This window comes from Erithacus rubecula (assembly GCF_903797595.1).
Source record: "Erithacus rubecula genome assembly, contig: SUPER_33_unloc_1, whole genome shotgun sequence".
NCBI lineage: Eukaryota > Metazoa > Chordata > Aves > Passeriformes > Muscicapidae > Erithacus > Erithacus rubecula.
In genome coordinates, this window is record NW_027636168.1 from 14479 (window position 1) to 28622 (window position 14144).

The window sequence follows — 14144 nt, forward strand, 5'->3', positions numbered from 1 at the left end:
CCTGCTTCCCAAAAATCCCAAAATCCAGCCCTGCCCGCCGCTCTCGGACTTTCAGCTCTCGTGGACTGGGACAGGAACCCCTGGATGTGTCACCCCCAGGACAGAGACACTCTAAAAAAGGGAAAGGACCCCCCGGGCTGTGCCACGCCCGGGACCGGGACCGGCCCTGGGATTTGTCACACCTCCCGCCCCGCCAGGACTGTCCCCATTGTTCCCCCAGGACAGAGCCACCCCCGCGGTGACAAAAAAAGGGAAATAAATAGAAAGAAAAGCCCGGGGAGGGGATGTGGGGAGGTTTGAGGAACCCCAAAAAAGGGAGGGGCACTGTTCATCTGGAGGGGCTTTTGTGTCACTGGGGAGGGGACAGAGGGACAGGGGGACAGAAGGACAGGGGGACCTCCCACCCATGGGGATGTCTCTGCTCTGTGTCCCCCACCAGGTCCTATCACAGTGTCCCTAGCAGTGCCACACCATGTCCCTGCTGTGTCCCCAGCCTGTCCCCAGCCTGTGGCAACCCTGCCCCCACCAAGGGTCACCACCACAGTGACATAAGACCTGAGCTGGTTTCCTTCCCCTTTATCCGAAGAGCCACCAGTGTGGGGACAGGTGGCCCCAGCAGCGAGTGACAGCCAGAGCCCATGGCCAGGGACACCGGGATGGCCGGGAAGGTGGCACTGCTCCTGTGGGGTGAGTGATTTGGGGACAGGAATGGGACAGGAATGTGGGATTTGGCACCTTGGAGCTGGGGTGGCTGTGGGGACAGGGGGACAGGGACAAGGGGACGAGCAGCATGGGATGTGTGTAGGGGAGGAAGGAATAGGGATGCTCTGTAGGGATGATTGCCCAGCAAAAGGTGCTAAAAATATAAAAACTGTAGGTGAGATTGAAATAAAACCAGTGTTGCTGGACAGCAGCAATGTGCGTGCTTGAAGATCTTCTCCCTTTGTTAAGATAACGCCAGTTGCTGCCAACATCCCAAAAATCCAGCAGAGACCCCCTCGGGCATGACATGAAGGGTCCAAGATAAGGTTTAGAGAAAGCAGTAAAATATGGTAATGCAGCGATTCCTACAGGTTGTATGTAAACGTTAGAGAATTTGTATCTTGTATTAGATTGGTTAGTGGAAATTAGAATATTCAACATAGAAGGAGATTTATGGTGTTGTAAATGGAAAAATCCACTCTCTTACTTCGCTCTCTTACTTCCTTCTCTTACTTCCCTCTCTTACACTCTTGCTCTTGCACCATCGGACACCCTCTCTCTCCCTTCTCTTGCCCCTGCACCCCTCACCCTCGCTGTTGCCCCCTTGTTATCTCGCTCCTCTGGGCCTGTTTGAGCCGTCTGGCAGTTCCCAGCTGAGCCCTTCTCACCCACACCCGATGGAATAAACTGCAAACTCCATCCCCGGAATACAGAATTTGTCCTGACACCGTCCACCGGCATCTCCTGCAGATGTGGCCATGGGATCAGGTGACGTCAGAATGGGACCATGGGGATGTGGCCGTGGGAATGTGGCCGTGGGGCAGGGGGGGTGACCTGTGCCAGCTCGGGGACAGCCCCACACCCCGCCCCCGGGTGCCGCTGTCCCCACGGTGCCACCTCACTAATCCCTGTCCTTTCTCCCTTCCAGCCCAGACCGCCTTCCTCGTTGGTGAGTCCTCGGGGGATGCCAGGTCCCCGCCCTGCTGTCCCCAGCCCCGTGGTGGCCCTGGCAGGCTGCTGTCCCCTGTCACCCGCAGGTACCACCCAGCTCCTGGTGGAGCCCCCCTGGGCGCCGGCGGTGCTGTGGGACCGGGTGACACTGACCTGCTGGGGCTCGGGGATTGGCGGCGCCATCACCTGGTACAAGGACAGGCGGCGCTGGGGGCAGGAGGGACGCGACAGCTTCACTGTCACCGAGAGTGGCACCTACCAGTGTCACAGATCCGGCAGTGGGTTCAGCCCCCCCGTGATGGTGTCAAATGGTGAGGGGGATTCGGGTGTCCCCACTCTGGCACTCGCCAGGACCCCGCGGGCTCAGGGTGGGCTCAGCTCCATGGGTCACCCCCTGGTGTCACCAGAGCCTGTCCCTGCTCTGGGGACATCCCAGAGCATCCCTGTGCTGGAATTGGGGACCCCTGATGCCCTGGATGTGACTCACGGGGGTGTCCCGGTGACATCGGCTGTGACAGGTCCCTCCTGTCCCCCAGACTCGCTGGTGCTGCAGGTGCCGGCGCGGGCGCTGCTGGAGGGGGACGCGGTGACACTGCGCTGCCGCCGCAGGGGGGACTGGCCGCTCAACTCGGTGTCCTTCTACCGCGACGGGAAGAGATTGGTGACCCTCCGCAACGGCACCGAGCTACCCCTGCCCCCTCTGCAGCTGCAGCACAGCGGCAACTTCAGCTGCGAGGACCGGGTGGGAATCTCTGAGCAGTTGCGTTCGGCGCCGGTGTCAGTGACAGTGCAGGGTGAGCCCCCCGCAGCTGCCACCCCGACACCCCCGCAGCCCCTCCCCAGCGACTCGGGGTCACAAATCGCCCTCCCCCACTCCTCCCCAGAGCTCTTCACGGTGCCGGTGCTGGAGGGTCCCCCCGCGCTCCCCGAGGGGTCCCCCCTCAATCTCAGCTGCCTCAGCACCCCCAGCCCCCTGCGGCCCCCAGCCCCCCTCCTGTACAGCTTCTACCGGGACGGGGAGTTGGTGGGGGGCCCGCAGAGGTCCCCGCAGCTCCTGGTGCCCGCCGTGGGGGTCTCCCACTCGGGGAATTACAGCTGCGAGGTGCGCTCCGAGGGGGGGGGCCGTGCGGAAGAGCAGCGCCCGGCTCGGCGTCACGGTGCGCAGTGAGTGCGGGGATGGGCGCGGGGAGCCCCCACAGCCCCCTCGGGACCCCACCTGGGGACATCCCTGTCCCCCACAAATCCTCCTTGTGTCCCCCCGCCTCAGCCCTGTCTGTGTCCCCGCAGTGCCCGTGGCCAATGCCACCATCACCCCCGGTCCCCCGGCACTCCAGGTGCGCTCAGGTGACCCCGTGACCCTGCGCTGCTCGGTGCAGGTGGGCTCAGCCCCTGTCACCTTCACCTGGCTACATGATGGGTACGAGGTGGCCCAGGGTCCCCTCCTGGAGCTTGGGGCCGTCCATGTGGGACATTCGGGCACCTACCAGTGCGTGGCCACCAACCAGCTGGGACAGGACGGGCACCGCGTGTTCCGGGCACTCAGCCCAGAGCTGGCCCTGGAGGTGACACCACAGGGAACCTCTGGACATCCCTGGAACACAGGTGGAGTCACACGGGGTTCCTGTGTGTGTCTGAGATCTCTGGATCACAGGGATCCCCCTCACTCTGTCCCTGGTGGTGACACAAATGGAACAGGGCACAGGAGGGGAACTCATGAGGTCACTGGGATTGCAGAACCTCTGGGGTGACCCCGGTGACCCCAGCGTGTCCCCTCTGTTTCCTGCAGTGGCTGCAGGGGCTGCAGGTGTCGTTGTGTCCCTGTTGTTCCTGGTTCTGCTCACTGTGGCCTTGTGCTGGTGGATCCGCATGGGTGGGTGACAATGGGGGGCAGGGGTCTTGCAGAGGCCCCAGAGAAGGGGAGGGTGGCCCCCACAGCCCCTGCCTTGGGGGGGCTGAACCCCCAGTGACCTTGGCTCAGGGCCCTGGGGTGTTTGAAGGGTAGTGCTGGGATGTTGGGGGTTCTATCAGGGCTTTTTGGGGAATTCAGAGGATGCCCCTCCCTGCCAGGCTTGGGGCTCTGGGGCTCAGGGTCTTGGGGCAGTGGGATGGTTCTGGGTTTCTGGGGGGCATCAGGGATACTGGGGGGACCTGGAGGGAATTGAGGGTCTGGTGGTGGTTCAGGGTTCTCGAGGGTGAGGGGGGAATCAAAGTAACCCCTCCAGTTTCCTTTGCAGGTACCAGGAAGCAGCAGGAAAGGTGAGTGCAGGCTCTGACCATGATTTGGGTTTTCCCCAAACCCTCAGGACCTCCCATCCCCTTTCACACACCCCCTTATTCCCACAGGGCCCCCCCTCTGCAGGATCCTCAGGCCACCTACATGGAGCTGCAGGGGCCACATGGGCAACCTTGGGAACCCAGTGACATCTATGACAATCTACAGCAAAAGTTGTGACACTCTGGGAAGGAAACGTCCTGGAGGGAGGGGAAGCCCCCAGAATGGGGGGGAGCACCCAGGACCCCTGGGCTGGGGGACACTGAGCCCACAGTGACCTCGGCTGGGGCTCCTGGGGGTTGTGGGGGGAATTTGGGCCATCTTGGTTGGGCTCAAGGGGCATCCCTGGGTGGGCTTGAAGGAACTGGGAGCTCCTGGAGGGCTTGGAAAGGTCATGAAGGGCTGTACAGGGATGTGGGAGGATCTTTTTTGGGTCCTGGGGGAGTTTGGGGGGTTCCCCTCCCTTCTGGACTTTGATTTTGTAGCTCAGAGGGTCGGGGACACTGGGAGAATTGGGGACAGTGCACTGATGCAGAAGCTCTGGGGGGTTCAGGGGTGCTTGGAGTGTCCTGGGACAATCAGTGGGAATCGGGGCTCCAGTGGGGATTGGGGGGTTCCATGGGTGGTTGGAGCTGCCGAGGTCCCAGGGACATTCAGAGGTCCCAGGGTCCCCATGGTGACCCCCTCCCCTTTTCCTTGCAGCCACCAGAAAGCCACAGGACAGGTGAGTGGGGGGCTGGGACTCCCCTTTCCCCCTCCCCAAACACCACCCAGAGCCCCCTTATCCCCACAGGACCCCCTGGAGAAGGGGGCGGTGCTGGACCCCCACGTGGGCACCGAGCTGGCAGGGGGTGAGTACAGGGGGGGACAAGGACACATCACCCACGGCTGTCACCCCCATCCAGGTCCCCATCCCCAGAGTCTCTCACAGGAACCCCCCTGCCACATCCCCCAGGTGACCACGAGGAGCTGCCAGGACCCCACGAGCGACAGCGGCACCACAGTGACAGCTACGAGAACGAGCTGTGACACTGGGGACACCGGGGGACACTGGGGACACTGGAGGTCCCTGCCCGAGGACACCCCCCATGCATTCCCCCTCCCTCAGTCCTGTGGGTGCCCACCCTGCCCGGGGGGTGGCCACGAGTGGGGGGGTCCCATGTGGGGCTGCCCAGAGCTCCCCATTCCAGTGGTCCCAGTGCCCCCAGGGGCTCCCCATTCCCTCCCCCAGTGTCCGGGGGGCACAGGACCCTTGTCCCTCTTTGTGCTGGTTTCAGGTGCTCTGGGGAGGGTGGATTCCCCTCAGGGTAAGCACCATGAGGCTGGGGAGTGGGAGGCACTCTTCGTCTCTGGGAGCTTCCTCTGTGAGCCTCTGGCACCAATCAGAGAGCTGATTCGGACAGCTCGGGAAACCAATAAAAAGTTATTTCACTTTCACAAGTCACAGTGAATGAAGTTCTGGTGGGTCTTTCGGCTTCCGCCCTCTGGAGGGGTGGGGGTCCCCGGCCGGGGCCCCCGCCTGGCTCTGGGCTTGGTCTGGGGCCCGGCCCAGCATCCCGGTCTGGCATCGGCTCTGCGGGGGACCCGGCTTGGCACCCCTGCCTGGCACTGCTTATGTGGGGAGCCCTTAGTCTGGCCCTGGCACTGACCACATGGAGCCCCCAGCACGGGCCACATGAACGCCCCCAGCGCCGGCCGCACGGACCCCCCAGCACCGGCCGCACGGACCCCCCGGCACCGGCCGCACGGACCCCCCGGCACCGGCCAAATGGACCCCCCGGCACCGGCCGCAGGGACCCCCCGGCACCGGCCGCACGGACCCCCCGGCACCGGCCGCAGGGACCCCCCAGCACCGGCTGCATGGACCCCCCGGCACCGGCCGCATGGACCCCCCGGCACCGGCCGCACGGACCCCCCGGCACCGGCTGCATGGACCCCCCGGCACCGGCCGCACGGACCCCCGGCACCGGCCGCATGGACTGACAAACCCCTTGGGCTGTAGAGTTAAAAATCCCATTTAGGGGATGTCAGACACAGAGTTTCACATAGGAATGGAACCTCTGGCTGCCTTTTTTGGGGATCCAAGGCGGAGCAGCTCCCTGACCTACATACACCTGTGCAGGTGTGCTGGTAAACATGAGGGAGGCTCCGTGGGAAGAGAACAGGACTGACCGGAAGGAATCCTCTCCTCCTCCCACTCCTGGGAGACACCAGCAGCTGCTCCCACCACTCCAGCCCTCACCTGCTGCAGGTGAGTCTCTGCCTCTTCTTTTTTTGGATTTGAAATGAGTTTTGTGTTCGGGGGGGCGGTTGGTTTAGGACTGGTTTTACCCATCAGGGCTTAGGTCTGAAGGCAGCAGGGCAGGATCAGCTCCCAGGCAGGAGCTGGACGCACTTTCCTCACCTGCAGGAGCTGATTCATTCACCCCACAAGTGCCTGCATGGTTCCAGGGAACAGGTCCCCTTTAATTTAACCAGGGAAAGTGGAGAGAAATGAAGGGAATGAAAGGGGAAAGTCTCCAGAGAAGATGGGAAAGGAAAATTTAATTTTACCTCTGGTGAAATAAAACGCAGGAAGGCTGAGTGGGATTTTTTGGGATTATTGGAAGAGGATGTTTGGGATTATTGGAAGGGGATTTTCCTGATGGGGTGAGTGGGACTTTTGGGATTATTAGAAGAAGATTTTCCCGACTTCCCTCAGGTTCTGCTGCTCTCCAGGACTGGAACCATGTCCAGGCTCATCAAAGCCATCACGGACATGCTGCAGAATCCCCAGGGCAGCACCAGGAAGAGCAGGAAACCCGAGCCTTTCAGCAGGAGCGAGTTCAAGAAGCTGATCCAGCAGGAATTCGCTCCTGTCAAGGCAAGAGCAGGGGCTGGAGGGGGTTGAGGAGGCTGGGAAAGGTTCTGGGGCTGGGCTGGGGTCTCCCCACCCTCCCATTTTCATCCCCCAAATCTCCTCCTGGTGCTGCTGTCCCCGTTTTCCTGCAGGGGCAGACTCAGCTCTGCTCCAGGCTCTGCACCCCTAAGATTTGGGGAACCTCAGGATGGGGGGGTCCCGGCCCTTTTCCCCCCAATTTTGGAGGGGCTGACGGGGTCCTGTCCCCTCAGAGGCCCCCGAGCAGCAAGTACAGATCCATCAGAGCCTCGGACCCCGACGCGGAGCCCATGACCAAGGAGAGGGCTCCTGCCAAGCCCTGCGTGTACTGAGGGGCGTCTGCTGCTCCTGACACCTGCAGGGAGCAGGTAAGGGACCCCCAAAGCCCTGCGACCCCTCCCTGGGTGGGGACAGAGCCGTCCCTGAGCCTGGTGTCACCCCGAGGTGGCAGCATGTGCTCATCCTGGTCCAGCGGGGAGGGTGGGATGGAGCGGCTCGGCAGGGTGTTTAATCAGCTCTAATTAAATCTGTGCAGTAATTGGGCACCAATCGTTGCGAGGCAGAGAGGGCTGGAGGGAGGAGATTGAGTCCTGCCAGATTTTGGGTTGGTTTTGGGGTGATTTGGGGTTGGTTTTGGGTTGGTTTTGTGTCGGTTTTTGGGGTGGCCGTGGGTGAGTCCCCCGTGGGTTTTCCTCCCTGCCCGCAGGATCCCGGGATCACTCCGTGGGCAGCAGCAGTGCTGGGATCTCCTTCCAGCCTTCCCCTGCTCCTGGCACATCCTGGGAGGAGCGAAGACCCCACCCAGCTCCACTGATTTACCTCCATGAGGCAAAAATATCCCCAAAAATTCTGTCCTGATGCTCCAGCTCTGTCTCCTTGGGGTGCTTTAAAAACGCAGCTTTGAAGGCCTGGGAGGAGGTGGGAAGGAAGATTTTTAATTTTTTTCCCTTTATTAAAAGCAACACCTGAAATCTCAACCCCTTCACCCCGGTTATTGATGGGGAGAAAGTGAAAAAAAAAATAAAAAATCCCATGTTAATAGGGTTGGGGTGAGCAGGGTGATTAACTTGATTCAGTGATAATGAGACCAGAGCGGGGAAAATGAAATTTTCATTGTCAGGAGCTCATTTGGAGTCAAGAGCAAAATCCCTGAGGGGTTTTTGTGGGGTTGGATGCACCAAAAATCCACCTTGGGTGCAGGCAATCCTCCAGCTCTGACCAAGGGGGCTCATCCGGGGTTTTCATGGGGATCTTTCTGTGCTGTAAATATCCCAAAGGTGTTTTTTCCCCCGGCTTGTCTTTCCCCTTCTCCCATCAACATTGTAAGATAACAAGAACTCAATAAAAACTGTCCAATTCTGGATTTTGGGAGCCTCCCGAGGAGGGAGGGGGCTCAAATCTGTGGGTGGGAAGCTCTGAGGGGTTGGGAGAGGGTTGGGAAACCCTGGAGGTCTGGGGGCTGTGGGGTCCAGGGAGATGGGGAGAGTTTTTTGGGGTTTCTTCCCAGGTTTATGGGGCAGGTATTCCCAGGATTATTGGTCTGAAATTCCCAGAGTTTTGTGGCTGAAATTCCCAAGGTTTTACGGCTAAAATTCCCAAGATTTTCCGGCTGAAATTCGGAGAGTTCTAAACTTGGAATTCCCAGGGTTTGGGGCCAGAATTCCAAGGGTTTGGGTCATAAAATTCCCACATTTTTGGGGCTGAAATTCCCGGGGTTTAGGGCTGGGTATTCCAGGATTTTGAGGCCAAATTTTCCAGGTTTTTGGGGCCAGAATTCCCAGAGTTTTGGGGATGAAATTCCCAGAGTTTTGGGACTGAGATTCCTTTGATCTTGGGGCTGAAATTCCTTGAGTTTTCAGGCTGAAATCAGAGAGTTCTAAGCTTGGAATTCTCAGTTTTTTTGGCTCAAGAATTTAAAGGATTCGGGCCATAACATTCCCAGGATTTTGGGGCTGAAATTCTCATAATTTTTGGGTTGGAATTCTAAGACTTCAAAGGTTGGAAGTCCCAGAGTTTTGGGGCCACAATTCCCAGATTTTGGAGATGAAATTCCCAGATTTTGGGGGGTGAAATTCCCAGGTTTTTGGGGCTGAAATTCTCGGGGTTTAGGGCTGGGTATTCCAAGATTTTGAGGCCAAAGTTTCCAGGATTTTGAGGCCAGAATTCCCAGAGTTTTGGGGCAGGAATTCCCATGGCAGCCGCCAACCCCTGAGCTGTGGCAGCCGCCGCTGCTCTGACGCTGCTGCCGGTGGCACTTGGTGGATCCTTGTCCTGGCAGGAGCACAGGGAATGAGGAACCCGGGACAGCAGCACTTTTAGAGAAGTGTCCCTTCTTTTTTTCCCGGAAATGAGACAGCTCCGTGTCATTGGGTCTGTCCATCCAACACCCAAATCTGTTCACGCCTCCCTGACTCACGGGAGATGAATATCGCTCCGTTTTTATCTCTTTCCTGTGCCACATCACCTGCTAATTGCCAGCCTCGCCTGCCTCCAGTGGGAAAACCCGTGGGTGCCTGGTTTTCCAAAGGTTCGTCTGCTCTGGCTTTGCTTGCTGAAATTAAGCCCGGGTTTAATTATAGCCCCTTCTCCTGCTCCCAGAGCTTAATCCCTCCTCTGGAGCTGGCACCAGATAAAGCTAGGAATGATCCGGGTGAAAAGAGGGGGGAAGTGGATTTTTATTCTCCATGGGGACGTTGGGACGAGGGTAAAACTCTCCTGGAATTCCTCTGGAGAAGGAAGCGTTGCCTGGGAGTTGTCAGAGGAAGGGGCAGAAGTTTGAGCAGAAATTCAGCATCGTTTTCAAGAGAAATCAATGAATTTTGGCACCCAAAATCTGCTCCTTCCTGCTTATCCCGTGGCTTCGGATAAAGTCCCTTGGGGTGTGAATCCACCTTTGGGGCCAGGCTGAAGATTCCCAGGGCTGGTTTGGGTGCCTGGGAATTTGGGGTTCACTGCAGCAGCTACTCATGACTCAGGGTGTGCACCAGGATTTGACAGATTTTTGCATTTCCAACTGGAAAAATAACCCATATTTTGGAAACTCTGCACGAGGTCCAAAAAAACCTCTGAGAACATCGAGGCCAGGCTTAAACAAGTCCCAGCTGGGCAGAGGGGACGTGGTGGCAGCCTCTCCCCTGGTGGCTGCAGTGTCCCAGGGCAGGACACTCTCACATCCCGAATTTTGGGTGCCCCAACTGGGAGTTACCAGCTGTGGGTGCCCATCCTACCTCTCTGTGCCCATTCTCTGCATCCTGTTCCTGCAGTTCCTGAGGAAAAGTCTCTCTCCAGTTTCCCCGGAGCCCCTGCAGATCCTGGGAGGGGCTCTGGGATTTCCACATTCCCAACAATCCCAACATTCCCAGCCTGGATCCACGGGGAAGGGGCTCCAGGCCCTTTATCAACTTCATGGCCTCCTCTGGACTCACTCCAACAATTCTACATCCATTTTATGTTGGGGACACCAGAGTTGGCTCACAATTCCCGGTGGAACCTCACCAGGAATCCCTTTTGGGATCTCACCATGAATCCCTTCCCTCCCCACCCACCCCATGGATGGATTCTGGGTCAGAATCATGGAGAGGGACCAACGAGTGCTTTGAGTGTCACCTCCCCTGCCACCTGTCCCAAAACTGCTCCTGTTTCTCCTGCAGCCTCTCGGGGTCAGCTCCACCACGGTGAAAAGATCAAACCGTATCAAAAGGGAAGCAGAGGAGCCTCCGTCCTTTCCTTTTGGGATTGCAGGGAAAAGAAAGAACTTTTAGCACTCAGAGCCCTCGGAGGGGAAGGAAAGGACCCTCAAAATTTCAGAGGAGTCGCCACTTCCTTGAGATGAATGGGGTTGGCAGCTGGGCATGGCTGTGCCAGCCAGGAGCCCTCACTGGGACTTTGAGTGGGGCAGGAAAACCTCCCGGCCCTAAAACACCTTCTCGGGCTTCTTCTCTGGTTCTGAAAAACATCCTATCCTTAAAAGCTCTTCCCTGGCTGTATCTCTGGCTCTGGAGAACATCCCAGCCCAAAAAATCGCTTCCTGGGCTGCTTCTTTGGTTCTGAAAATCTTCCCATCTCAAAAAACCTTTCCTGAGCTGCTTCCCTGGTTCTGAAAAATCTCTGAGCCCTAAAACCCCTATCCCAAAAAATCCCTTCCTGGGCGGCTTCCCCAGCCCTTGGAAAACCTCCCAACCCTAAAACCCCTTCCCAGGGAAGACTGCATCTTCCCAGGATGCATCCCCAGCTCTGGAAAACGAGGATGAAGAGTTTAAAGAAACACCAAACAAGAGAATTTAGGGAATGTGACTCTTTTATTGTCACATTGGCTGGCCAGGGCACAGCCCGGGCCACCAGGGCAGCCCCGGCCCGGCCCTGCCCAGGCTTCGGAGGGCACAGGAACAAGGCGTGGGCCACGATGTCACCTCGGGGGCTGTCACCTCATCTGCTGCTGTCACTTCATCTTCTGCTGAGGCATCTGTGGCACCTGCTGCACCTGCACCTGCTGCTGCTGCTGCTGCTGCGGCTTCCCGTGGCAGCCGGAGCCACCGGAGCTGTGACAGCCCCCGGAGCTACCAGAGCTGTGACAGCCGCCACCACCGGAGCTGTGACAGCCACCAGAGCTGCCCCCAGAGCTGTGACAGCCCCCAGAGCTGCCCCCGGAGCTGTGACAGCCCCCAGAGCTGTCCCCGGAGCTGTGGCAGCCGCCACCCCCCGAGCTGTGGCAGCCGCCGCTGCTCTGGCGCTGCTGCCGGTGGCACTGGTCCTTGTCCTGGCGGGAGCACATGGCACTGGGCTGGGTCACCTGTGGGGACATGGAGGAGCTGGCAGTGACTTTTCCTTCCTGCTCCTGCCCTTCCAGGCATGGAGAACCCGGGTGTTCCTTTCCCAGTCTCAGCCAGATCCTGAATTTCTCTTCCAAGTTTCCTGAATCCTTTTCCTGGCTAGGGTTGTCCCACCCGAAGGTGTTGGGAACACTCAGGCCATGCTCAGCTTTCCAAAACAGAGCCAAACCCCTCTGAGCCTCCCTTCACATCACCTCTCAACTCCCAGACTCCGTCCTCACCCACCCCCAGAACAAATCCCAAATTCCAGCCCAGTTCCAGGCATAGGGGTCCAAACTTGCACCCCACTCCAACCACCCCAAAAGGTTTTGGAACCCACCCAGCTCTTACCTGAGCTGCTCGTGCAGGGAAGAGATGAGGAAGGGATCAGAGGGAATGAGGCTTTTGGGGACAGGAGCACTTTTATACCCTCCCAGCTCACCACACATGGAGGAGAAGCCCCTCCCTGTGCCACAGCTCTGCCCGTTCATTTAATTCACCGCCGGATTTTTTTTTTTTTTTATTTCTTTGCCTCCCCATTCCTTGGGCTCGTGGGGTGACTCACCCCATCCACGCTGGGATTGCCTCTCCCTATAGGCTGCCTTTCCTGTCCACAGAAATTTAATTGCTGGCTCTGCTGGGCTGGGGGAGTCGTGTGGGTGGCCCCGGTTTCCCCAGGTCAGGTTTGGTGTTGATCACACCCGGGGAGTGCTTTGGGTTCAGTGGGGGGAGATGATGTCTCATCCCTAAATCACAACATCCTTCCAGAATATCCTGAGCTTCTCCAGACCTGTAATCCCCCCCTGAAAACTGAGATAGGCCTGGAAATAACAAAAACAGCTTTGGGGAAGCTCTTATTTAGCAAGAATTCCCTCTGTGTTGGGCACTGGAGAGGGGAATGGTCAAGGCTGTGTCCAGTTCTGGGCAAGAGGGGCTGGAGAAGGGTCCAGAGAAGGGAATGGAGCTGGGAAAGGGCTGGAGAGTCCTGAGGGAGCTGGAAAGGGGCTCGGGGGGAGTTCTGACTCTGTACAAGTCCCTGACAGGAGGAGCAGGTTGGAATCAGGAAGAATTTTTTCCTGGGAAGGGCAGGAGCTGCCCAGGGATGTTTGGTGTTGCCACCCCTGGAGGTGTCCGAGGAATTCCAGACCCTCTGGGCTGGGGACAAGGCAGGGATCAGGCACAGCTTGGACTTGATGGCCTTGCAGGTCTTTTCCAACCTCAGGGATTTTGGAATTTGTCTGGAATCACCGTTGGCTTCTTCCTCTTGGAACTGACCAAAAAAAGGTGGGGCCGTGAGGAAACTCCAAGGTTTCCACAAGCAGCTGGAACTCTTATTTTGGGAAGGAATAAGCCCTGCCCTGGGTTTATCCAGGATTAGCGAGGTGCTTAATTATGTGGTTGAGTCTCAGCCCGGGAATAATTCTGGAGCCTTGGTTTTATTCCAGGTGCTGCCAGAGGAGGAGCAGGTAGAGGAGGAGGAGGAATTCCATGGGATCCCTCAGTGGTGGGGACTGGCAGACCCCCTGGACTTTCTCCAGAGCAGCAGGAACACCCTTTTTGCATTTTCCCTGATCCTCAATTAGCTCCTAATTGGCCAGCAAATCCCGGTGCTATTCAGCCCCACACGGAGATAATTTGGGATACTCCCTGTACCTTTCTGCTGCGTGGGCTGGGAATTCTTTAGGACCACAGGGCTTGTTTGGTCCTTTTCTGTCACTGCTTGTGGAAGACATTGCAACCATGAAACAGGCAGCAAATCAAGGCTGAAACCTGGATTTTCCCATCTGGGAACTGCTGTGGTTTTGTCAGCGTGGAAAGGCTCAGGAAACATTGGGTGGGAAATATTTCCCTTCCTCCGGAACTTTCCTGCCTTTGATTTGTCTTTGTCCATTGGTTGAGGTTCTGTGGTGACCACAGAGCCACCCAGGACCCATTGAAATTTTCTGGTACCCAAGCACTTTTTGGATTTTGGGAAAGGTGGGAGGACAGGGCAGGTGAAGGAACCAGGTGAGCAACCTGAAGCTCTTTTTGTGTTGCTAAACCTCTGCTGTGATTTAGAACAGCATCAGGGCAAGCTGTGCCTGGGCTTGGTCGTTGTTTGCTAATTGGGTTTTGTTCTGGCCTTGGCAGAAATGTGGTCAATGACCTGTGGGGAAAAAAGACTCGAAGGAATTTTTGGCTCCTGGCGTCTCCCTGTGTTCATTTCCTCGTGTTTTAATTGCTCTGAGTTCGTTAACAATGGACACCTCTACATTTTGTGGTTGACCACCTTAACGTGCCTTGAAATTGGGATTTTGAACAGGGGGCTCAAGGCAAATCCCAGACTCGGACAAGGATCCTTCCCTGCTCTGAAAACAGGGAGGGATCTGCTGCCTGCACCCTTTTCAGCAATGCCAGAAATTTCTGGTCCTCCTGACGCACGCGAGAACGATCTTATCACCGTAACATCCACTTCGTGAATGGCAATACCGGAGCAATAAATTACCCAATTCGTTTTAATTACAAGCTGAGAAGAAATTCAGCAGCTCATTGT

The 14144-nt window shown here is 57.6% G+C and overlaps 3 protein-coding genes across 5 annotated transcripts; 2 read left to right on the forward strand and 1 right to left on the reverse strand.

Annotated features, from left to right (window-relative positions):
* The first annotated feature begins 1454 nt into the window (after positions 1 to 1454).
* On the forward strand, positions 1455 to 3096 carry LOC306813989 (Fc receptor-like protein 4). Its single transcript, XM_079329687.1, has 5 exons — positions 1455 to 1651; positions 1740 to 1964; positions 2190 to 2447; positions 2538 to 2817; positions 2941 to 3096. Exons 1-5 carry the CDS (start codon positions 1510 to 1512, stop codon positions 2999 to 3001), a joined length of 966 nt encoding a protein of 321 aa, XP_079185813.1. The 5' UTR covers positions 1455 to 1509; the 3' UTR covers positions 3002 to 3096.
* A 2985-nt stretch (positions 3097 to 6081) lies between these two features.
* Positions 6082 to 7775, forward strand: LOC306813901 (uncharacterized protein). Of its 2 annotated transcripts, none has more exons than XM_079329582.1 (4): positions 6082 to 6176; positions 6627 to 6788; positions 7037 to 7171; positions 7510 to 7775. In XM_079329582.1, exons 2-3 carry the CDS (start codon positions 6654 to 6656, stop codon positions 7133 to 7135), a joined length of 234 nt encoding a protein of 77 aa, XP_079185708.1. In that variant the 5' UTR covers positions 6082 to 6176; positions 6627 to 6653; the 3' UTR covers positions 7136 to 7171; positions 7510 to 7775. The 2 variants fall into 2 exon arrangements, with proteins under 2 accessions (XP_079185708.1, XP_079185709.1); XM_079329583.1 differs by having other exon boundaries at positions 6135 to 6176; positions 6644 to 6788.
* A 3331-nt stretch (positions 7776 to 11106) lies between these two features.
* Positions 11107 to 12289, reverse strand: LOC306813942 (uncharacterized protein). 2 transcript variants are annotated; one of them, XM_079329619.1, is made up of 2 exons: positions 12177 to 12289; positions 11107 to 11592 (listed from the first exon to the last, which is right to left on the reverse strand). In XM_079329619.1, the coding sequence occupies exon 2, from the start codon at positions 11572 to 11574 to the stop codon at positions 11242 to 11244; it is 333 nt and encodes a 110-aa protein (XP_079185745.1). In that variant the 5' UTR covers positions 11575 to 11592; positions 12177 to 12289; the 3' UTR covers positions 11107 to 11241. The 2 variants fall into 2 exon arrangements, with proteins under 2 accessions (XP_079185745.1, XP_079185746.1); XM_079329620.1 differs by lacking the exon at positions 12177 to 12289 and adding an exon at positions 11963 to 12140.
* Positions 12290 to 14144: the final 1855 nt, after the last annotated feature.